Source organism: Phaseolus vulgaris, chromosome 6 (assembly GCF_051622355.1).
Source record: "Phaseolus vulgaris cultivar YP4 chromosome 6, ASM5162235v1, whole genome shotgun sequence".
Lineage (NCBI taxonomy): Eukaryota > Viridiplantae > Streptophyta > Magnoliopsida > Fabales > Fabaceae > Phaseolus > Phaseolus vulgaris.
The window spans coordinates 10,578,497-10,603,974 of NC_143503.1; the positions used below are offsets into that span (position 1 = coordinate 10,578,497).

The 25,478-nt window shown below is 36.0% G+C and overlaps 3 protein-coding genes across 13 annotated transcripts; all 3 read left to right on the forward strand.

The window, feature by feature from the left end:
* Positions 1–393: 393 nt before the first annotated feature.
* On the forward strand, positions 394–13,295 carry LOC137831003 (uncharacterized). 11 transcript variants are annotated; one of them, XR_011084309.2, is made up of 6 exons: positions 403–524; positions 611–1,290; positions 1,664–1,736; positions 8,133–8,222; positions 9,511–9,649; positions 12,945–13,295. XR_011084309.2 is itself a non-coding variant. In XM_068638480.2 (5 exons), exons 1-5 carry the CDS (start codon positions 438–440, stop codon positions 11,784–11,786), a joined length of 954 nt encoding a protein of 317 aa, XP_068494581.1. In that variant the 5' UTR covers positions 394–437; the 3' UTR covers positions 11,787–12,206. The 11 variants fall into 11 exon arrangements, 8 of the variants coding, with proteins under 8 accessions (XP_068494581.1, XP_068494580.1, XP_068494576.2 ...); XR_016521568.1 differs by lacking the exon at positions 12,945–13,295 and adding an exon at positions 11,773–12,175 and having other exon boundaries at positions 8,133–8,251; XR_011084310.2 differs by lacking the exon at positions 12,945–13,295 and adding an exon at positions 11,776–11,921.
* A 2,450-nt stretch (positions 13,296–15,745) lies between these two features.
* LOC137831002 (transmembrane 9 superfamily member 12) lies at positions 15,746–18,760 on the forward strand. The gene is made up of 2 exons (XM_068638474.2): positions 15,746–15,884; positions 16,217–18,760. Exon 2 carries the CDS (start codon positions 16,328–16,330, stop codon positions 18,299–18,301), a length of 1,974 nt encoding a protein of 657 aa, XP_068494575.1. The 5' UTR covers positions 15,746–15,884; positions 16,217–16,327; the 3' UTR covers positions 18,302–18,760.
* Positions 18,761–24,131: 5,371 nt separating this feature from the next.
* Positions 24,132–25,478, forward strand: LOC150026629 (uncharacterized). The gene has a single exon (XM_090303817.1). The coding sequence runs from the start codon at positions 24,132–24,134 to the stop codon at positions 25,476–25,478; it is 1,347 nt and encodes a 448-aa protein (XP_090159943.1).

Consider the following 25,478-nt stretch of genomic DNA (forward strand, 5'->3'; position numbering starts at 1 on the left):
GTAGTTTTTGAGTGTTGAACTAGAGTTACATACTACTATTGTTTTATGCTCTTACTGACTTGATTGTCGGAGTGTAATCAACCGGTAAAGTCCTCTTTGTTTAAGTAGAGCCACTTTCCTGTGCAATTAAGGAAACGAAGGCAGATTTTCAGAGGAGACAGGTTAGAAGCGGAGCTCCACCTAAGTCAACCGACAAGAACAAATATTAAAATATTAAAATAATGTAATTTGAAAAATATATATAATTTTGTAAGAATAATGTTGAAAATTATGTCTTAATTATTTTTAAAATAAATTAAAATCTAAAATTGTTCAATTAAAAAATAAAAAATTACTAAATAATATATCATTTTATATGATGATATAAATAAATGGTCGAGAATATAAAATGATACCGTTGAGTTTTGGTTGTTTTGATAACAAAATTAGTGAAAAAAATGAGAAGAAAGAGTGCAGGGAGACGTAGGGTTGCGGCATGTGCAACTGTGACTGTTCCTTCCCTCTTTGCCATTCCTCTCCTTTCGGCATATCCCTCTCCTTTCACTCCTTTCTTTGATAGTCTCTTCTTTCACGTTTCGTTAACCGTTTCAATTTCTCTGATCTTAATCAGGATGAACATAACGCAATTGCGTTTGATAGTGAGAGTGACAATGACGATTGCGTTCATCACCATCCCGAACCTGTATCCGAGCTTGTGGATTGGTTGGACAAGATCATCTGCGTATGCTGCGACGATAAAGGCGAAGAGGGAATTTTGGTTTGCAGCGAAAGCCGATGCCCCGTCACCGTACATTCCAACTGCATCGGTTCCGAACCTAAATTCGATGATTCGGGTAACTTCTACTGCCCCTACTGCTGGTACAAGCGCGTCGTAGACACGTGTCAACAACTGAGAGAGAAATCCCTAGTCGCAAAGAAAGCTTTGTCACACTTTTTGGACAGTGGCGCGCGTCCAGATTCTTCTGTTGCACGTACGGGCCTGGTTCAGGATAGGGAAGAATGTGTGGAGGAAACACAATATGAAGAAAATAATAATAAAGATGAAGAAAAGGTGTTGTTGTCTGTGACGGTTAGTTCTGTGAGCGAGACCAATGACGAAGAACCCAATGTCATTTCAGGAAAGAAAAGGAAGGACAAGAGGAAGGATCCTTCTGCAAGGAGGAAGTGTTTCTTACAACAAGAAGAGAATGAACATTATAACACCAGAAGGAAAATTGCTGGTAATGTAGGAGAGGAGGAAGTTACAAGCTTCCAAAATTTGAGGCGACCACAGAGGTTTCCCGTGAAAGGGTGAGTCACTTTTCAAAACTGAATAATCTGTTGATTTGCCGTGGTTTTTAAAATTGCGGCCAATTGCTGAAATGATGCTGCTGTGGAAGTCTTCAAAGCTACAGTATATGTTGCAGCTGCAATTGCGGATTGAAACTATGGTACTGTTCAAAGGTTTAAATTGCAGTAGTGGTTGTGTTGTAGTTGCAGCTTTTGTCAGGTGATGCGAGGCTGCTGGGGCCAATGTACTCCTGAATTGCAGCATTTGATTAATTGAATGGATGTTTTATTGATTCATTGAAATTTACTTTTTCCACTGAGATGGAGACATGCTGTCTCAAAGCAAAGTAAAAGGGTCGATTCAAATATTTAATCTATTGTTTCTCAATTGCAGAATGAAGCGGACTTCACTGACTGCAAAGCGCAAGAGATTACTTTGGACTGCTGAAGAAGAAAAAGTTCTAAAGGTATAAGTTTCATAAAAGGCATATTTTCCTAGAACGAATTTAATTATGTGTTATATATTAAGCTATGACAATGTCAAATGGGTTAAAACTTCAAGCCAATGCTTTGATTTCAATATATAACCTTAGTCAGAAAACATATAACATGTCTCCATTTAAGTAGATGAGTCTGAGTTTGTGAGAAACAGACGTATTTGCATCCCATGGTCAAGCCAAGAGCATACACATAATCTGTGTTAGGTTGGGCTGAAAAAAGAACCTTAATTAGCATATCTTTCTAACAACCTTTGAGAATGCTTTTACAAAGGTTGTTCATCAATATTATTGTTAGGATATAAGAAGTTAATATAGATGGTTAGCATATTAATGAGCTAGTTAGTTATATATCAACAGGGATGAAAGATAGGAGAGATTGAGATTTGTTGCTATTGTAAGTTGAGTGGACAGATCCTCTTGAAGTGGAAACCATTGGAAGAGAAATTTCTGTCGTATTTGTTGTTTTTTTCATCCTATTCAGTATAAATCTTCTTCTTTTCTTTTTAATTCCTGGTTTCTAATATTAATCAAAAAGGGGGGAGGGGTGATCTAAGCCATCTAAAGGATTTGTATTTTATAGGGTAAATTAGTGAAACGAAGTAGCTGAGTGGACTTAGTGTATTTGAAGGTTTAGGGTGAATATTTGTGTTGTGGTGGTTGCTGTGAAATTACTTGTGAATTAAGAATCAACATGAGATGAGATTGTGGGATTACAAAATCGTCAATTGTGGGATTGTAACAAATTGTATATTTTAATTTCTACAAAAGTATAAATGCAAATAACATAAATAATAGAAACAAAATTAATCACTATCAATACTTCATCAAAATTAAGTTCATCTAATATAAATCATTCAAATTAAAACGAAAACTAAGGGATCTTCAGTAGCTTTATCCCTTTCAAGAAGTACATCAATAAGAACATCCTCCTTCTCTAGAGGTGAGATGGCAAGAACATCATCCTCTTCCCCCGCCACCTTGGGATTGGCCTTAAACCAAGTTTTCATCATTTCCATTTGAATTGGGAGCATCATTTAAATTTAAATTTTCATTGTCTCCTCCTTCAATATTTTCCATAATCTGCTTATCATCGGATGGAATATCATCAATTTCAAACTCCTCAAGTGATCTTTTTACCTTCTCTATCAATACTTCATCAAAATTAAGTTCATCTATTATAAATCATTCAAATTAAAACGAAAACTAAGGGATCTTCAGTAGCTTTATCCCTTTCAAGAAGTACATCAATAAGAACATCCTCCTTCTCTAGAGGTGAGATGGCAAGAACATCATCCTCTTCCCCCGCCACCTTGGGATTGGCCTTAAACCAAGTTTTCATCATTTCCATTTGAATTGGGAGCATCATTTAAATTTAAATTTTCATTGTCTCCTCCTTCAATATTTTCCATAATCTGCTTATCATCGGATGGAATATCATCAATTTCAAACTCCTCAAGTGATCTTTTTACCTTCTCTATCAATACTTCATCAAAATTAAGTTCATCTATTATAAATCATTCAAATTAAAACGAAAACTAAGGGATCTTCAGTAGCTTTATCCCTTTCAAGAAGTACATCAATAAGAACATCCTCCTTCTCTAGAGGTGAGATGGCAAGAACATCATCCTCTTCCCCCGCCACCTTGGGATTGGCCTTAAACCAAGTTTTCATCATTTCCATTTGAATTGGGAGCATCATTTAAATTTAAATTTTCATTGTCTCCTCCTTCAATATTTTCCATAATCTGCTTATCATCGGATGGAATATCATCAATTTCAAACTCCTCAAGTGATCTTTTTACCTTCTCTATCAATACTTCATCAAAATTAAGTTCATCTATTATAAATCATTCAAATTAAAACGAAAACTAAGGGATCTTCAGTAGCTTTATCCCTTTCAAGAAGTACATCAATAAGAACATCCTCCTTCTCTAGAGGTGAGATGGCAAGAACATCATCCTCTTCCCCCGCCACCTTGGGATTGGCCTTCAACCAAGTTTTCATCATCTCCATTTGAATTAGGAGCATCATTTAAATTTAAATTTTCATTGTCTCCTCCTTCAATATTTTCCATAATCTGCTTATCATCTGATGGAATATCATCAATTTCAAACTCCTCAAGTGATCTTTTTACCTTCTCTACCAATTTTTATTAGATAAAACGAACAAGAGGAACAAACTGAAACTCTTATTAGTTCTTCACACTTGAAATAAGAGGAGTACAAACTTATTTATAGGCACCGCCTTACATCAATAGCTATTGTTAATAATAGATAACAACGGTAAAAGCTAATAGCTATACAAACTAACTATATTTATTTATTTTGATATCCCCCCTCAAACTCAAAGAGAAGATTTTTCACAAGAAAAACACTTCACGTTGTTGAGTTTGCCTCTAAGAAAAGTAAGATGAGTTGAAGATAGAGGCTTGGTTAGCACATTTGGCCATTCATGAAGAGCGGGAATATGATAGATGTAGAGTTGTTTTGCCTTAATCTTCTCCCACAAAAAGAAAACATTAATCTCCATGTGTTTAGTACAATTATGAAATACTGGATTGTGAGCTATAGACACAACTTTGATTGTCACAAAGAAGAACACGAGTAGTAAAGGAATTACAACTCAGTGGGCAATGTAGAAATCCATTTTAATTCAATGGAAGTATGAGCCAAACTTATACACTCAACCTTACTATTAGAATGGGCAATAACTTGCTACTTTCGAGACCACCAAGATATTAAATTGGGACCATGGAAAATGGTTGCTCCTGAAGTAAAACATCTATCATCAATATTTGATGCCCAATCGGCATCACAAAAGCCTTCCAAGGACAAAGGTTGAACATGTAGGCTAAAAATGCAATCCATGTAACAAAGTACCTTTAAGATACTGTAGTATGTGTTTTACCACAACCTAGTGAGAATCCAGTGTGGCAGACTTTGTTCACATCAAAGATTATTTCTGATCTTGTAATAATGGCATATTGCAAAGCACCTAGCACTGAGTGATACAAGGTAGGGTATGAAAATAAATCAACTTAGATAACTTGCAATTAGAAACCACAGGGTAAGAAATGGGATAAGCTTCTGCCATATCTGGTTTGTGAAACAAATCTCGAATATATTTGCTTTGTGTCATGAGAATAGACTTGTTGGGTAAATATTTAATTTCAAGACCAAGAAAATAATCAAGATGACCAAGTTGTTTAAGAGAAAAAGTTGTATGGTTTGGTTGTAATATCTTGAATCAGAGTAACAGAGCACCTAATGATTGTTTTCTGTAAAAAAAGAAGATTTACTATAGAAAAATCCAAATTGGCGAAGGGTAGTTTGCAGTCTGTCATACCATTGTTGTGATGTCTGTTTTAGTCTATAGAGCAATGTTGCCAAACTCATAATTCGTAAGAGGATCGGAAAGGGAATGTAAACTCGTAACTCGAGGATAGTAACTCGAGGATCGTAACTCGACTTGGAAGAGTTACTACTCGAGTTACTACTATACATAACATAATTAAAAATAAAATCATAATTCATAAAATGGTCATGCATAAAATAAAACAACCAATAAATTCATAAATTTTCGCTTTCCCATCAATAGAAACACAATGCTTCCATCAGTTCTTCCACTTGCCACTATAATTATCACCCAATGCAATAAAATATATTCAGAAATGATGAACAATAGTATGCAGTAGAACATAAAATCTCAACCTCACCACCCGCAAACACAAACAACAAATGAAATAAAAGAGAGAGGAGATTGTGGGTAGATGCGAGCTATGACAGTGGCAGGAGGCACAAGTGGTGGAGAGGCGTGAGCTGCGGAGGCGTCAGTTTGATATTAGGGATTTTTTAGGGTTTCTTTTTGTGCAACACTCTTAGGCCTCATTCTTGGGCCTCAGTTTCAATTTTTTTTTTTTAAAATGGGCTGAGTCATGAATCGGAGAGACTCATTGATCCTCCGATCCGGATACCAACTCGTGGGATTGCTTCGATCTGTTCAGGTTGCGATCCACCATGCGATCTGACACAGTTTCTTCTAAACAATTGCAAGATCGTACAAGCTTATGATCTAGATTGCGATTTTAACAACATTGCTATAAAGAGCTTTTTTTAATTTACAAACAAGAGATTTGTCATTCATTTCAAATCTAGGAATCTAGTATTGAAGACATATTGGCAGTTCCTTGAGAATTGGACTTCATTAACATTGCACTTGGTTGAGCATGTTTCCAGGCTTGTTATTAGGATTAATCCAAGTATTTAAGGTTTTACTGGAGCCAACAAAGTAAGGAATATACTATTCTGTAGCATGATCAATGAAGTAAAGGACTCATGAGATTAATAAGAAATATCTTATCCAATTGGTTGTGTGACCAAATTTAATATAGATCTGACATTGAAAATTGGCAAATTCTATTACCACCACCACGATATATGAGGCTTGAGTATAATTCAATGAAGGAAATACCAAATTTTGTGTCTCCTTGACATAGCGATCAAGATGTGTTTCATTCAATTTCAGCAATGGATGGTGTACGCTTTTTACATTCAATAACCGAAACTATTGGTGCATAATTGGAAGGAAGTCCTTCAAGAATTGCATCAACATATTTTTCATGACGAATTGGAACGCCAACACCAACAAGTTCGTCAACATAATTTTAATCTTTTGAAGATAATCTTCCATGGTTTTGCAATCAAGTTGATCTGCATGCATCGTAGTACTTAGCTGTCATTCTTGAAATTTTGTTTGAAGACCAAAATATTCATGTATCTTCTCCCAAACCTCATAGGAGTAATTGGACCCAATGACGCGAGATAGAATGATCTTAGACAGAGTAGATTGAAACCAAACAAGTAATGTTTGGTCCTGAATTGCCCATGCTTCATGTTCAGGATTAACATGATCAAGTGTACAACATACAAGTAATGAGGCAAAACGAACAATAAATTGCAATAGCTTGTGCAATTTGTTTATCAGTTCAACATGTTTTCCCCAATGAAGATAATTCGAGTCAACTAGCTTTTCAGTAATGGAGGTTTCAAATGACTGCGAAGCGGAAGCCATAGAAATAGAGGAAGACGTTGTGAAGAATGATTCGCGAGAGCAAAATCACTAAAAAAAAGGTGACAAGGATGAACCCTATATTTGAATAAGATGGATAGTTGAAAGAATTGCTCTAGATACCATTTAGACAAAACGAACTAGAGGAACAAATTGAAACTTTTATTATTTCTTCACACTTGAAATAAGAGGAGTACATACTTATTTATAGGAACCACTTATTACACCACTTACATCAAGAACTATTGTTAATAATAACTAATAGCTATAAAAGCTAACAACTATACAAACTAACTATATTTATTTATACTAACAATTTTGAATTAACCATGACATAAACATCATTTATAGTTTATTGTTTCAAATGATTTATTCTCTTTGTGTGGACTTAAATACAAACTCAAACATACATACAACTAATTACTAATTTACTATATTTTAATTGTAATTTCACAAATTTTAACTTCTTACCATCTCAAATGTGTTCCAATTACATTCACATCTAGAAGAATTACAAGTCAAACTAAGTACACGAATGGCAACCTTAAGCTCTAGATGTTGATCTTCATATGATTCCCACCAAGCTGATGAAGTCCTTTTTCCAATTTCCTTAATAGCCATGGAGTTACCAAACAACTTTTCTTGGTTCTTGTAATCTTCCTAGTTGCAAATCAATCAAGTATTGCTCCTCGGTAAACCACCATCTTTTGTATACATTGCAGTAGGCCAATTTTAACTTCGATTTTTTAAATCAGGAGAATAATGCAATTTAGGATTTAGAAAATAGCTCGCAACATACAAAGGCATATGGAGTTGGTTGTCCCACCTTTCATCAATAATATTCCATAGATCTTTATAACTAAAAATAGAAGAATAATTTGAATTAATGTTGTTCGGTTTCTAAGAAATCAAATCTAAAGATAAAATAAAATTTTAATTTGGAGATTAGTAAATTACTTACCTTTTTTTGTGACCATTGAACTTTGTATCTTTTCTTTAGCTCAGTCCATTGACTTGTAGATGAAACCCATGTCACATTTATCATCAAATTCCACTCTTCTAAGTACTTGCATTATAGGATTTGCACTCTTCAAACATATGACAATACACTTCCAAAATTCTTTAGCCAAACCAAATCTTCAATTGAATTTCCAATGCTTGTACTTGCAAAATGTGTATTCTTCCTTTCATCACTAGTAAACATTCTAATCAAAGGGTCCCTATGATCCAAAAGACACTTCTAAATTGCATTAAGTTATAATGTTTACATTCTAAGTTACTTTCTTTGCTTTTATAGTTCAATGGTGGAAGAGTTATGAGCACTCAGTTCCAAACTTACAAAAGCTGGCAATCCTGATTTTAAGCTTGACATGTAGTTCATCGAGATGTGAGCACAATTGGAATGTATTTAATCAAGTAATAATTATTGTTCATGACATGACTCATTTCCTCATTATATTTTTTATAGAATGTAGGAAGAAATTAATTGACATTTTATTTATTCATACAGTAGATTCTTTAAAAAAAGGAATAGGTTAGACCACAAAATTGCATTATTTGTTTACATAAAATATAACCATTAACTTACTCAAAGATACAATATTATGGATAAAATAGATCCTATTGTATTGAATGAAATTGATGAGTGCAATGAGTGGTTAGTAGGACAAGTTGATGATAATAATAACGAAGAAGAGGGAAATGGGTTGGTTTTTATGATGATCTCAATCTTAATTGGGCAAATATTTATGAAGCTTCAACGGTTGGAGAACCAATAATTTATACAAGGAGACAAGCAAGCAATAAAAGAAAGCAATCATCATGTGGTGGTATTATTGCTGATAAAATAAAAATCAAGTGGTAGTATTGTTATTGGATCTTCCTATGCTTCTAAGAAAGGTCCAGGTGCAACTTCAAATCCAATAGGAAGGAAAGGCAAAGAGAAGATTCAAATTGGGGTTTAGAATGAATTGCAATTTGATAGGTTTGATTTTGAGATTAAAAAATTATGTTATTTGATGACAGTTTTTTTTGAAGGGAAAGAGGAGGAGGAGGGGATATGTTCCATTGGATATTATTTAAGATAATTATGTTGGGATTGAAGAGTTAGATAATTAGAAATTTAAGACTTTTATCTTATGTTTTGTTATTTTAAGTTTTGAAATTGAAATTTGTTGTGTTTTGATTTGAAGTTATTGTTATTTGAATTTCTAGACATGATATTCTTATGTTTGTCTCTTTCATTATTTTTACATTACAATTATGTTTTTGAATATTTTTTAAAATTATCTATGTTTATATATTGTATTTCTTTTGTCTACGATGCTTCTGCCATTACTTGTTATGGTTTTTTATATAGTTTTATAAAGGATTTTTGGGGTCTCATATTTTCTGTTAGTTGATATTCATAACACTATTTTGGTATGGATAGAACAATGAAAATCTATTTATTTTCATTAATCCCATGTATTTAGGAATTTACTTTTTATTTTCTATTTAGGATTTGTTTGCACAATTACCTACATCATACACATTTTATGTTTCTAAAAGGTTATTATGAACTTTAAAGTTGTAAAACTTATACACTAGACAAAGTATTCAATATTCATCTCTAAGATGTTATAGTTGTACTGGGCTTTTATTTGTCAATTATAGCTTTGGATCTCACATTGCAGGAAGGTGTATTAAAGTTCTCAATAGAAAATCAGAATACCCCTTGGAGGAAAATTTTGGAATTTGGTTGTCATGTATTTGACAAGACTCGAACTCCGGTTGATCTTAAGGATAAATGGAAGAACATTATCTCCAAGGAAGGTACAATTGCAAATTGTAGTTGTAGTCCTGATTTATAATAAGTGTTATTTAGGAAATTATTCGTTTTATGCTTGAGACTTTGGCATTTTAGCTCGCAAGTGTCTTGTAAACTAAATGAAAAAATTGATAAAGATGGAATTCTTAAATCATATTTTTACATTGTAAACCATTTACCTTCATTTTGAACAATCTTCTTTGGGACATTTGGCATATCTTTGAATGTTCTTTCAATGGGTTCAAAGTCTGATTTGAAGGAACATTCAAGATACTGAGCAGCAACAAAAAAGTACCCCCCCCCACAGTTTGAAAGGGTTAAAAGAATTAGAAGGGTCTACCAATCACTTAAGTATTTGAAGGTTTTGTTGTTCCATACTTTCAACATGGGTTGCTTTGGCCAGGGCATCAAGGAACACATTGGACCTTCCTAGTTCAGGTCCCAACAACCCAAGATTTGCAAACTACACCCCACATGTTTGTTTTCTTCTCTTCCTATACTGACACATGTTTGGGATGATATCGCTACGAATCTCATCACCAAACTTCCTAACTCGAAGGGGTAGACATCGATCATGGCAGTGGTGGATTGGTTATCGAAGTTTGCCCATTTCGCTCCTCCCATGCATTTTTTAATATGTTGTTTATGTCTAAAATGTTGTTAAATTGCATGGTGTCTGGTCTTCTATCGCAACAAAATCTTTACTAGATTTTTTTTGGACCCATTTGTTTCGTTTGCTGGAGACGTCGTAATTGATGTCAAAAGCTTTACTTAACTGTGATAACCCGAAACTTTTGGTTTCCTTCCTACCATGGGCTGAATTATGGTATAATTCTGCCTTCAATACCTCTAGAGGCATGAACCCTTTTAAGGTGCACCGACCCATTATTTTGTCCTTATCTTCATTTGATGCTACTCCAATCAATATCTAGGAACACTTGCAGTACCATGACTAGCTTTTGGCACAATTAAAGTGCACTTTGACTCATGCCTAATCTAAATTGAAAGTATGTTGGCTTGCATCAGTTTGACATGCATGGTTGGTGACTATGTCTTTGTTAAGCTTTAGTCATATCACCAATTGTCTGTCAAATCAGAGTGTAACGAATGTTGGCTATGTGCTATTTTGGCCCTTCCAGGTTGTGCAACACATTGGATCCATTGCATATAAGTTGGCTCTTCCTCTCAAATCTTGCATACATTCGATGTTTCTTGTGTCCTTTTTGAAGCCTTGGGTGGGAGACCGTTCAGCCCAATATGTTCCTTTACCATTGTCGTCTACTTCAAAGGGACTTTTGAAAACCACTCAAACTCCTTAATGCCCACTGAGTCAAGGATGATAATTTCTGGCAGGTTCATGTGTTTGTCTAGAGGGATGACATCCTCACCCCAACTTGGGAATTCTGGGATCATTTGCAAGGACAAGGTTTGTTTCGAAGAGGGGCGAAATGTTCTGCTCTACGAACAATAGAATGGACCCAAGACCAACACGTGTCCACATGGTTATCAAACTTATGAGTTAACTTGTTCGAGTTTGAGAGTCTATACTTGGGTCACGAGTGAAAACTTGAGTAAACTCGATTTTTAGGAAACTCGAACCGGACTTGGACAAACTTGGTAGAATCGATCAAAGTCGTGAGTCGGAGGCTGGGTGAACAATTTTCAAGAAAAGCCCAAAACATCCCACACACGAGTCGTTTTCACTTAGTGAGTGGATTTAGGGTTTATTTTGTTTCATACCTAGACTCGTTCACATTTCATTTGGGTTTTTTGTTTTTGTTCTCGCCTCACCGTTGCCTCGTCGTCTAGCCATTGTCTTGTCGTCGTTTCCTGTCGGATCACCTCACCTAGCACCACCTTGCCTCACCGTCGCATTCTACCTTTGCTTTCAGGTAGATACTCTAGTTCTTGATCGTGATTGGGATTGGAGCTAGGTTTTGTGAATTTTGTTTAAGGTTGGGGTGAATAGAGAATAAGAAATGGTAGTCGCAGGTGGGGGTTTCTGGATGGAGGTTAATTTGGGGATTTCAGGATGAGGGTTTCAGGAATAAAATAAAGTAATTTGGGGTTTCTTTTTTTGAGTGTGGCTGAAATAAAGTTAAAATAATGTTTTATTGGTTGTGTTCAGCAGATGAAGTTTAGAGATTTTGGGAAGTTGTTCAAATTTTGGCGTCTTCATCACTTCCTCCTAGAAGTAAAAATGTTGCGGGAAATAGAGCAGATACTGGATGGAAACACAGAACAAATATTTTGGGTATTATGTTGAGCAGAAAAAAAGTGACTATTCAAAGACATAATTTTTTATGACAATGCTGATGAACAATTTTCATTTGAACAAGAATTTGAAGATGGTGACGAAGATCTTGGAGATGATTTTATTAGTTGATTAGATGAGTGAGACCTATAAACCTGAGAACATTTGTGTTATTTTAGTTATTTAATTATTATCTTTTCACTTTTATAACTAATATTTTGGTGGTGTATTGTATGAACTTGAATTGGTGTTATGAATATTATTTTTTTTTATTAAATTTTTATATGAAATAGACTCTTGCGAGTCTACTAGTCGACTTTACAGACCTCTCACGAGTCTACGTAGACTCTTGAGTCGGATAACCTTACGTGTCAACAAATCTGGATTATGGAGAAAAGGAACCTAGTTGGTTAGAAGGCGCTCAACACGATGGGACCCAAGACCAACACGTGTCAACAGATCCTGATGATGGGGAGAAGGAACCCAGTTCAGTTAGAAGGAGCAAACGCTCTAGGAAACCATCATGAATGAATGATAAAGTATGATGGGAATATTGTCTCCCTCTGATATTTCTGTTTTCCTTCTCTCCCCACTTTTCTGCATTTCTGTCTCTTTAAAAATTCCTTTTGTGAGAGCTAAAGTTCTGTTGTGCCATTTTAATTCCAGGAAATCAAAATATCCGTTTGCTATTATTTTCTTCTTGTTGAATTTATAAGTTGACTATTGTACTAGTTAAGAATTGATTCAGAAATTGTAAGGAGATGGAGGTGTCTCTACCACATTGTATGTCTTGGTCACCTTGATCAATAGATATTTAATAAAACACTGGCTTGTTGCTTTGTTCTTTTTTCCAAAATCTTCCGTTCGATCGGTTGAATCCTATCAGTCTGAACGTTATTAACACATGGGATGTGAGTTGTGAGAGGGAGACACAAGATTAAAAGGAGAGGACTAAAACTGATATTTGCAGAAATATAGCCATAACATACGTATTTGGATGCTACTGCTTTCAGATTATGTGAATTAGTAACATGTTCACTATGCAGGAATTTAGTAGAACCTTTACATGGAGATTCTTCTGAGCATCTAAGGAAACCTGGGTTTCTTAGCAAGGATAAAAGGTGCAGATGAAATTTAACGACTCACATATATATAGATATTGATATAGATGTATTCTGTTCTGTGTTTAATAGCAGGGTCTTCGATATATGTATGCAATTTCATTCTAATTTGTCTAAACTATGATGCCTCTGTATATATGTTATGGACGAAGAATTATAAAATCCGGATAGGCAAGTGACGAAATGCCCTCGTCCACAAAATTGTGATCAAACTTGTATAGCTGAGGATAAGACAGCACGTCCTCGTTGAGATTGAGTTGATAATGTTTCTTTCAAGTTGATGATGTTCCTAGGTCAAGTGATCGAGGTTGATTTGATGACCTCATGAATGTGGTAGAATTGCTAATAGACAAATATCAATACTTGAAATTTTGTTTGTATTTTCGTTCACCAAAGATTTTACTATAATAAACTGTCATTATAACTACATGTACTAGTATACAATGTTCCTTATAAATTAATTAAAAGCAAAGTATTCTTTAATACTAAAATAATGTCACTCCTTATAAATTCATTAAAAGCACAAAGTATTCTTTAATATTAAAGTGTTTTTTATCAATAATTACAAAGGTATTTTATATTTTCTATATTTTTATTTATAAAGAGGTTACAGTAAGTATTAAGAGATATATTTTTAATTTCTTCTTTCAATTTCTTGGACATTTACTTTGTCTATCTTTCTTCACAATCTTCAAAATTGTAATGTAACATGTTACTCTTTATATCTTTTGTCTTCAGTTCTTTTAATAATTCTTCCCTTTTATTACCAAGTTGTTTTTGAATTGAGATCACGTCAATCAATAGTAATACATAACATAAAGATATAATTAAGTTGTATTAGAGATTATACGAGGCAAATAATATTTATCAAAACAAATCTTGTATAAGAGCTAATGAATAAAGTAGAGTAATAGCAGGTATAAGAGCAAATATGAAAAAGTTTAACACAACATTTAAGATAAATTTGACTTAACGTTATAATACAAGTTTAACTCAACTTTATATATATAAGATGAGAGAGTGCATTTCCATTCATATCGGCCAAGCTGTAATGATGACCGAGAATGAATGCAAATAAAAATGAAAGAAATGAGGAGGTAGAGGTATTTATGCGCGAAACTATATTTGGCTCCTCCTAAGTCATAATCCTTTTGCAAAGGTACTAGTAGAGTTTAAGTTGACTATAGATTTTTTTGTGGTGGTGCACCAATTAAAGATTTTTGTGGTGGAGGTGGAACTTCAATTAAGGTGGGATCTTTGTACTTGTAGTTGAGATAAATAACTAACAAGTTGAGGAAGAGATATTTGTGGAGGTGGTGGTAGGATAACACGTTTAGGAGGTGATTGTGAAGGCATAGTGAATTGAAACTAAGTAAAAGCATAGAGAAATTGAGTCATAATTTTAAATTTGTGCTAGGTCTCTTCGTTAGGGCAATTCAATTTCTCCCTGCACCATATCATTTATATATCATCTATGATATGCACCAAAATTTAAAACCCAAAATTGTCTTTGATTTCATTTTTCTTACGAATGCATAAATCTGGAAAGTGATTTTTATACATTATGGATTTCAAAATATGGAAGGTTATTTTCGTATTTTATTTAAGCTTCTGGATGGTTATATCCAAAAATGAGTTATGAGTTTTGGATTTTTATATTCAGAATGATGTGTTGTAGATGGTGAAATCCGGAAGTGACATATTAGTTCCAGATTTGTATATCCAGAACATTGTGATTTGACTTACGAATATGAATATCCAGAAGGTAATTTTTTTGAATCATTAAGGACAAAACAAACATTTAACGTCAGTGTATTGGGTGTAGGTATGAATTGATATGGTGTAGGGAGAATCAACCCTTTGTTGGTTCTAGCGCAGCGTATTATATAAGCGTCTGAAGACTGTTTCTTCCTGCACCTCCATATGTTCTTATGGAACCCACATACAAAACATGAAAATACTTTTTTATCCTTCTTGTGCCACCTCCATATTTTGGATTACATTATCCAGAATGGTATTGTGGATTATATAATCTGGAATATCATTCTGGATTATATAATGTAGAAGTCTGGATTTGATAGTAGCTTCCGGATTATATTCAGACACGTATTTCGAAAAAGGCTTCCAAATTACATAATCTGAAAGCTAGAAAAGACTTCATGCTTCTGAAAAAAACTTTCAGATTATGTAATCTGGAAGTTAATTACTAATTTGAAAAATAACTTTCGAATAACGTAATCCAAAATATTAAATAAAGATATTTTTGGAAATATAAAAACTTATGAAAGTGGAAGAAGAACATATGGAGGTAGAGGAAGAAACAGTCGAGTCGCGTCGCGTCTGAATGTTATGAATAGTTGCAAAAGATGGTGTTTTTGCACTTAATAATGTGGCAAAGACTGGAGCACTTCCATAAAAGTTTTCTAAGGTTTGTGATTAAGAGGCTTTTTTTACTTGCGAGTGAGCTTTTGACTTTTTATTCTTGCACCCCGTTGATTACTATCTACACTCCATTATAACAACAAAAAGAGCCTACTATATCTTGTCACCACTAGAAATTTCATTATAGAAATCTTACCTTGTTTTGGAAGGTTTTATATAATGTATTTATGAATTTTGGAAAGTTGTTCTGAAAAAGTTTCGAAAACAAGTAATTTGGAAGTCACTTTAAAAAAGGGTAAAAATAGTAATTGTATAAAATTGTTGGGGGTGCAGGAAGCAAAAGCGTAACATGGAAATAGCATGCCCAACCCAACGCTCTTTTTGATTACTCCTTTCTGTTTTGTCGCTCACACTTGCGACTACGACTCCAACGCAAGAATCATCTGTCGTTCCGATCTCTCTCTTCCTCTCTCAAATTTCACGGTGGGTTTCTCTGATCTTTCACTATGTCTATCTGTTAGTGGACAAACGACGACTTACATAGATCTAGCGGTTTCTCGTTTCTCTTTTTCTGCTCTTTGTTTGTTTTTGGTTGCAACTTTGGATTCCTGTGGCTGTTTATTGAATTGTTTTGTGGGGGCTTTTGTTCATATTTTTATTTAATGTTATTAGTATATATTTGATGGTTTTGATTTTTCTTCACTCATGGATCGGATTTGAACCCTTTGATGTTATATGCTTTGGGTTTTGTTATTTCTTGTGTTTCTATTATCTTTGGCATGTGATGTTGAATTTTGTTTTACTATTGTGTCTAGATTTGGTATTGACAGCACCCGTTGCCTGCGTTGGTGTTAGCTTATTGGAAGATTCACCGAAAAGTTTCTCTACATCTGCTGTTGTTGTATTGCGTTTAAATTTTGGAGGAAATGGAGTTGCGAAAACCCTTCATCTGCTCCTGTGTTTTCCTTTCTGTCATGGTCTTTGCTCAAGTTGCCAATGGGTTTTATCTTCCTGGAAGCTATATGATCACTTACTCAAATAAAAGTCCGATATTTGCCAAAGTTAATTCGTTGACTTCGATTGAAACTGAGCTTCCCTTCAGCTACTACAGCCTCCCTTACTGCCCACCGGTGGGCGGTATAAAGAAAAGTGCTGAGAATCTTGGAGAACTTCTGATGGGAGATCAGATCGATAACTCGCCATACCGATTCCAGATGAATGTTAACGAGACTGTTTACCTCTGTACCACGTCTCCGTTGAATGAGCACGAGGTGAAGCTACTTAAACAAAGGACTAGGGATCTGTATCAAGTGAATATGATCCTTGACAACTTGCCTGTTATGAGGTTTACCACCCAAAATGGGGTTAAAATCCAGTGGACAGGGTTCCCTGTTGGGTACACTCCACCTGATGGTGGTGCAGATTACATCATTAACCACCTTAAGTTCACGGTTTTGGTTCATGAATATGAAGGAAGTGGGGTTGAAATTGTGGGAACCGGAGAGGAAAGTTTGGGTGTTTTTTCTGAGTCTGACAAGAAAAAGGCATCCGGGTATGAAATAGTTGGATTTCAGGTTGTCCCCTGTAGTATTAAATATGATCCTGAGGTCATGGTCAAGCACAAAATGTATGATACTCTTTCTCCTATAGGCTGCCCGGCTGAGCTTGACAAGTATCAAGTGATAAGAGAGCAGGAAAGAATATCGTTCACATACGAGGTTGAATTTGTGAAAAGTGATATAAGATGGCCATCACGTTGGGATGCTTATTTGAAGATGGAGGGTTCCCGAGTACATTGGTTCTCAATCTTAAATTCACTTATGGTTATTTCTTTCCTTGCTGGTATTGTTTTTGTCATTTTCCTGAGAACTGTGAGAAGGGACTTGACTAGGTACGAGGAACTGGACAAAGAGACTCAAGCTCAGATGAACGAGGAGCTCTCTGGATGGAAACTTGTTGTGGGTGATGTGTTTAGGGAGCCTTGTTGCTCAAAGCTTCTCTGTGTGATGGTTGGAGATGGGGTTCAAATTCTTGGAATGGCTGGTGTTACTATTGTTTTTGCAGCACTTGGCTTCATGTCACCAGCATCCCGAGGAATGTTACTAACTGGAATGATCCTTTTGTATCTTATCCTAGGCATTGCTGCAGGCTATGCCAGTGTACGTTTATGGAAGACAATTAAAGGAACTGCGGAAGGGTGGAGATCAGTTTCCTGGTCGGCTGCATGTTTTTTTCCTGGAATTGCTTTCGTTATTCTTACAGTACTAAATTTCATTCTATGGAGCAGTAACAGTACTGGTGCCATACCCATTTCCTTGTATTTTAAGCTGTTCTTCCTCTGGTTCTGCATTTCAGTACCTCTTACCCTCATTGGAGGATTTATAGGGACAAAAGCTCAGCCAATTGAATTTCCTGTTCGCACTAACCAGATCCCAAGGGAAATTCCTGCACGTAAATACCCATCGTGGCTTCTTGTTCTTGGTGCTGGAACTCTTCCATTTGGAACTCTCTTCATTGAGCTTTTCTTCATCCTTTCCAGTATTTGGCTTGGGAGGTTCTATTATGTGTTTGGTTTCCTGTTGGTTGTTCTTCTATTGCTAATTATTGTTTGTGCTGAAGTGTCTGTTGTCCTCACTTATATGCATCTCTGTGTGGAAGATTGGCAATGGTGGTGGAAGGCATTCTTTGCTTCAGGTTCTGTGGCTCTTTATGTCTTCCTATACTCCATCAACTACTTGGTCTTCGACCTGCAGAGTTTGAGTGGACCAGTCTCAGCTACCCTTTACCTTGGCTATTCATTACTCATGGCCATTGCAATCATGTTTTCAACCGGCACCATCGGCTTCCTTATGTCATTCTACTTTGTGCACTACTTGTTCTCATCAGTAAAGATAGATTGAGGTTCTTGCTGTCATTGCACATTAACGATGCAAAAATTGATATAACTTCTACCGAGTCCTTTTTGTATCTTGATCACATCGCAGAGTAGGGCAACAGATGGTGCTTCATTCTTTGTCCAAAACTGTTATTAAACGGTTCTATGTTGATGGAATCTGCAGTTTGTTCTCCTTCTGCCTGTTTCCCAAAGTCGTGTACTCATTCAAGTATTCAACTGGTGTTTTAGATCATTATGTGTTAAGCATTTTAGTTTGAGTTTCTTTAGAAGGTTGTAATTCAAACTGTCTCGTCTCATTTCAATACAGTAGAAAAATTATGTTAGATAACTCTTTGTGATTACTCCGTGCTTCTGGGTTTTTAATTTTCTAGCTTCTTTGTGGATTGAAGGATGGAATGTGACCTAGTATAGGATAGGGAAAGTGACTTATATATTTTATTAAAAGGATTTTATTTAAACTTAATTGTCTGCATTTTTGCCTTCAGAATATTATTGTATCAATTTTATTTCAGATGGTTCAGCTTGTACATGAGTTAATTTCTGGATATGGAAAATATTGGATAAACGTACTATTGCAATTCATGTCTGTTAATTGAGTTTCTCTTTTCTGGTTTATTTTCCTAGCAACGGCCTACTGGTTTTTGACGGGAAATCTACATGCCATAATTAGAATGCAAGTAGCATAAGTTTTTCTAGTAATGGTGGAAAATTATATTGTAAACTTTTGACTCAATTTACACAAACATTGCATGAAGTTTTTTGGAATTATACTGACATCCCATATCTTTTTGAGTTTTACACTAACATTTTCTTTTGGTTTTAAAAACATCATATTGCCCATTATTTTAATACATACACTTCTTTAAGTTTTAAAAATATTACATATGTTTATTCTTTTAACTTGAAAAACCTTAAAGGATCTTAATATAATTTACTATAAAATCTTTTAAGGCCTTTTTCTTCCCATACAACTCCTTAATGCACCTCCTTAATTTTTAAAATGGTCATTTTACCCTTTATAAAAATGACTTTTTTAAAATGGTCATTTATCCTTTATAAAAATGACTTGTGAAATCTATTTTAGTTCCATTCTTAGTTTCCTATTTGAGTGCTCACTGTTAATTGTGTCTTAAAATACTCCTTGCAGTTGTCAAATTAAATCCATTAGAGTTTAGCAATTTTCATTTAGCTTTTCTTGATCTTTTACTTGTTGAAATTCATATTGAGTGGAAGTTTGGTTTTGAAGTTGTGAATCTAATTTCTACTTGATGATTCGGCTAAAAACTAAAAAAAGTTATTATTTGGAGAGGGCACGAGCCAGGAAAGAGAGGGAAGATTTGACAACTTGATGAAAAAGTTTTATTTGGTGAATTGAAATTCATGTGCATGTGGGGGCCAGGGTTACGAGAAAGAATAAAAATGGGCCACATTTTTTACCTGCTTATATTATTCATGTATTAATTGTTAATTGTTTTTTGGATCCTCTGTTTAATATTTTTATCCCTAACACTTTCACAATATTTATCACGTTTCTTATATCTACATTTTGCTATTTGCCACTCACGTTTCTATATGTGCACCTCCAATGCTTTTGCTATATGTTACCCTTTTTCATTTAAACACCATCAACTCTTATTTCCTTAAAAAAAACAAATATCAAAACCCAAAACATATAAAACTCTAAAAAATTAAAAATATCAACTGAAACAAACAATACTTTAATCCCAAAACTATGTAATCCTTGATTTTCTGTTACAAATAGAAATACGTACGAGTAAGGTTAATCAATTTCACTTTATCTAAAAGTCCAGATCACCTGACACTCTTTGTCAAAAATCATTTATTGACTTCTAGAACAACGTGATCCATGATTTTCTATTATGAACAATAAATATGCAGGAACAAGGTTCATCCTTATCAGGTTCACTTTTTCAAAATTTTGGTTTCACTTTTTTTTAAAACTCAATTCACATTGGTGCAACCATTTTGAAATACTTTAACCTTTAGAACTACGCGAATCTTGATTGTCTTTTATGAAAGGAAATACGTAACACTAAGGTTTATCCTTATTGAACCAAATAAAAATTCAAAAATGTTTTCTTAATTTTTAAAGATGTTTTTTTTTCTATTTTTGGTGAAAAATAAACATATTGAAAAATCACTAGCATTACCATGTCTCACTCTATATTCCTACGTGTTGGTAGGCACTACCCACTAGCATTATCTCTTTATATTTTATAATGCTTTTTTGTTATTTTTCTTTTGTTTATCTTTGGTTGGATCCACATAATCAAGGAAATGACTGATGGATAGGGAGTTGGTTTAGTTGATTGGTGTATATGTAGCTACAGTTTTTTTGGTAGAAAAATTTATGAATGGTAAGTGTCGCATGCAGACCATGATTAATTTTATTACTTCATTTGACATAAAGATATCATATATGACCATATGGGTATAAAGATGGAACTTCAATACAACTTTTAGCTCAAAGTTGTGTCATTTTAGTGTGAATACCATGAGACTTTCCTATTGAATTGACCTAGAAAAAAATAAAAAAAAAATGGAACTTCAATACAACTTTTCTCAAAGTTGTAGTCCTATTGAGATCAAGTGATAAGGACTTTGTCCTTTTTCATTTTAGAGTTTTTCAACACCAAGATAAACCTTTCTAGAGAGGAAAATTTCTTTTTAAGTGTTTTGTGTCTTCTCTTCTTTTTTTTACACAAGAGTGACACAAGATTGAGGGAAAGTGATCTAACTTTTCTTTCATTAATTGTTTGTTCACTCTTTGTATTTTATGGCTCATCTTTCTTCAAGGGAATCATCAAAACCTCAATATCCCCGAAAGGCTTTCCTTATGGGTGGGTTTGCCCTTGGTTTTGCTTTTGTTATATGCTTATGGTTCATCTCTTGGTTCGGCCATGACCACCATTGGTGTGTACCTTATTTCCATTTCCATTCCACATTGCATTCTATGTATCACTTTATATTGATTTTTCATCTTTGCCTTTGTGAAGTGAACTTTCACATTTAATTACCCATTTGGTGAAATTTGTGTCCAATGGGAATATTCCTTAGGTCTCACCATTAAAATTGTTAAAATCCCAACTTTAAGTAAAGTGTCACCGTCAAATGGAACCATCTAAAAATCAACTCGCATCATGCCCTGTGCGTGAAATGATTATCTAGTATCAGGTAAGAAGACCTAGTTTGGTGTCAGTATGACTACCCGAGTACAGGTGCCCTGTACGAGAAATGGTTATCTAGTGTCAGTTAAAACGACCTAGCTTGGTGTTAGTACGACTATCCGAGAATAGGAGCCCTATGTGTAAATGATTATCTAATGTCAAGTAAGATGACCTAGCTTGGTGTCAATACGACTATCCAAGCATAGGTGCCCTGTGCGTAAATTGATTATCGGATGTTAGGTAAGACAACCTAACTCGACGTCAATACGACTATCCAAGTATAGGCGCCCTGTGCGTAAAATAGATTAAGTATTTGGCAAGGTAAGATGCCCTGACTCGATGTAAGAATGCCTACTTGAGTATAAACATCATGCAGATGAATTTGTGGTTGAATTGTTTGTTTTAACACATGGTAAGACGACCTAGATCATAATGAATAAAGTCATCTGAGTATAGGCACCCTACGAAGATGAATTTGTTGTTGAATTGTTTGTTTTGGCATGTGGTAAGACGTCATATCCCGAAGTGAATAGAGTTACCCGAGCACAGGCCCCTTGTGCTTGAAATGGTTATCTAGTATCAGGTAAGACGACCTGACTCGATGTCAGTATGACTACCCAAGTACAGGCGTCTTGTGCGTGAAATGGTTATCTAGTATCAAGTAAGACGACCTGGCTCGGTGTCAATATGACTACCCAAGTACAAGCGCCCTGTGCGTGAAATGGTTATCTAGTATCAAGGAAGATGACCTGGCTCGGTGTCAATATGACTACCCAAGTACAGGTGCCTGTGCATGAAATGGTTATCAAGTATCAGTTAAGAGGATCATAAACTGTTCTCAACCATCGTGACAAATTGATTAAGAATGGCGTATTTACAAAGTAGCAAGTGAGTGTCCAAGTGACCAGTCCCTGCACATAGTGTTGGGAGGTGGTATGAGAAAATGACGGATAGGGTGGGGAACAGAGGACATGCTAAAAGGGCGGGGGGTCAGGGAGGTGCAAACGATTTCTCTTTGTTCTTTTTTTCCAACTTTCCGCATGGACTTGGTGAAAAGGATATGATTAAGGTTTTTCAAAAATGGGCAAGGGTGAAGGACGTTTTTATCTCAAGAAGATTAAACAAATGGAGGAGGAGGTTTGGTTTCGTGAGGTTCTTTGGTGTAAGAGATGAAAGGAGCCTGGAGAGAGATCTGGACCAGATTTACATTGGAAGTAGGAAACTGTACGTGAACATTCCGAAGTATAGAAGATATCAGTATGGCCCAAAAAAGGAGGAGCAGAGGGCACTGCGGGAACTGTTAAGAGAACGTCAGGTGATAGCAAGGAAGCGCGATACGAAGGAAGATGAGATCGTTAGGAAACATGGAGGCAAGGAGATTTGGGTGGAGAAGAGCAGGAATAGGACCTATGCTGAAGCTGTTACAGGTGAATACCAAGATGGGTGGAAGGGCTTGGCTTTTAAAACACAACACCTTTCTCTACCCTGGATGAAAAGAAGTGTTGTAGGGACCCTTGGTGATGGAATGGAATATTGAAGGTTGAAAGTCCGTGTTCAGAATCTTGGTAGTGTCAGGTTAGCGAGGAAAATGGGGATTAACAAACATGTATGTAGTATTTTCATCGAAGAGGAGGCCATTGGATGTGAAGGACGAGGGTACAATGACAATCCATATGCGGATGACTCCACTGATAGTGTGTCCTCCCTGGATATCTATGTAGAAGACACCGACTTCTCTGAGGTGAATGGTGAGGAGAAGGGCAGACAGAGGATCAGGGATGAATGCTGGCCAGAAGGGGGAGATGGCAGAGAAAAGAATGGGGGAGACGATGAACAGTACTGGCCAAAGTCAAACTTCCATTTTGAGGGATCTACCTCGAAAAGCAAGGGCTATCAGGGCAAAGGTGGTCTTTCTTTCACGAATGGAGAAAGTTTAGGTCAGAAGGCAAACAGAAGTAATGTCTGTGTCTATCTACCTGCCCCAGACTGTGACTGGACTAGCTATAGCAACCCTAATCTAGCTGACTTGGCTAAAGTGGTGGTTGACATAGAATGTTTGAGTAACCAAAAGAAATCTTCTGAAGGTTTGGGCCGGGTATGCATGAGCGAGGCCCAGTTGAGCGGCGGTGGGCCCCATGGATCAGCCCAAAAGAACATAAAGAATGAGGGGTTAGTGATCCCGACAACGTTTGAGGGTTCTGAGATAGGGGAATCATATAATGAAGGAGATAAATTGAAACGAAGGCAGGTAGAGGGATTGGAAGCGAAGTTGGAGTCGCCGAGAGAAGCAAATCAAGCTCCCCACCGCGCCACCGCAAGAAGAAAGGGCTAACGGAATTGGGGGACTCCTGCCCTTTTCCGAGACGGTCTGGAAGGATTAAAGCAAGAATGCCTCAAGCAGGGGCGATGGTTCACAGACGAAGTTTCATCATCTTCAATTTCTGATAAAAACATCTATATCTGTAATTCCCGCCTAGATGAACCTGATGATCGGGCGGGACCATCCAAGTTATGGGAAGTGGGAAAACAAGTCGGGATTAGGTGTTGCAAGGAAGAAAATGAGGTTGTAAGAGAGTATGGGAATATGGAAGTCAGAGATTCAAAGGTTGCTTCATGCTCTAAGACGGGTAATAAGAACTTGTCTTAATGATAGTAGTGAACTTAAATATTAGAGGTGTGGGGGGAAGCTCAAAAGCGAGGTATTTGAGACAAGTTATTGCTTGTGAGGGGGCAGAATTTGTGTGTTTGCAAGAAACAAAGGCTAAGGAGTTCTCAGCAGCAAGATGCTATTCCCTGTGGGGGGATAACAAAGTGGGATGGGTTCATCATGAAGGTGTCAATGGTAGTGACAGTTTGTTGTCCATGTGGTATGAAGAAGCTTTTCACTATGCAAACCATGTCATGGGGAAGGGCTTCATTGCAGTTTTTGTTAACCATGTTAAAACCAATATCAGTTGTGTAGTGGTTAATGTTTATGCAGCTTGCTCCTTGAGTGAGAAGAAGACCCTTTGGGAGGATTTGTCTAACTTTAAAGCGGCATCACAAGTGTTGGTCTGGTGCTTGTGTGGTGATTTCAATGCCATTAGAAGCCGGAACGAGAGGAAAGGTGTAAGGGAGAGGGCCAGTCAATCAGGTGAGATTATTGGGTTTAATAGTTTCATCGATACCAACTCTCTTTTCGAACTGCCTTTAGTAGGGAAGAATTTCACATGGTTCAAGTCTAATGGATCGGCAAATAGCAGATTAGACCGAGTTCTTGTTTCGGAAGAGTGGATGGAGATATGGCCTATGTGTAAACAGTATGTGCAGAGAAGGGAAGTCTCGTACCACTGTGCAATAGTGGTAAAGTCTGTGGAAAAGAATTGGGGACCCAAACCTTTCCGATCCATTGATGCGTGGTTCATGGAGAAGGGGTTTAGTGAGATGGTCAAGAATAACTGGTTATCATACTCTGTGCAGGGGAGTGCTTTCATAAAGATCAAGGAGAAATTGAAGTTTTTGAAAGGTGATCTAAAAGTCTGGAATAGGGATGAGTTTGGCAACATCCAAACAAATAAGAAGAGGATTCTGCAGGAATTGGAGGTCTTAGATTCCCATGATTGCCTCAATGACCTTGGGGAAGATGATAGGCTGAAGAGGTATGAGTTGGTAGGTCGCTTGAAGGAAACTGAAAAGAAACTAGACTCCCTCATTTGTCAAAAAGCTAGAGCAAAATGGTTCAAGTATGGGGACTTGTGCACCAAATTTTTTCACTCATCTCTGAGGTGGAGAAGACTTAGGAATGAGGTGAAAGGGGTTGAGGTTGGTGGTATCTGGTGCGAGGAACCTTGTACAGTGCGTCAAGAAGCCAAAACACTATTTGAAAACAGATTTACGGCTACGAAGGACTTTGGTGTTAGACTTGACATGGTTGATTTTAAGTCCCTATCCAGGGAGGATAATATATCCCTACCAACTGCTTTTTCTGAGGAAGAGATTAGAGATGTGGTGTAG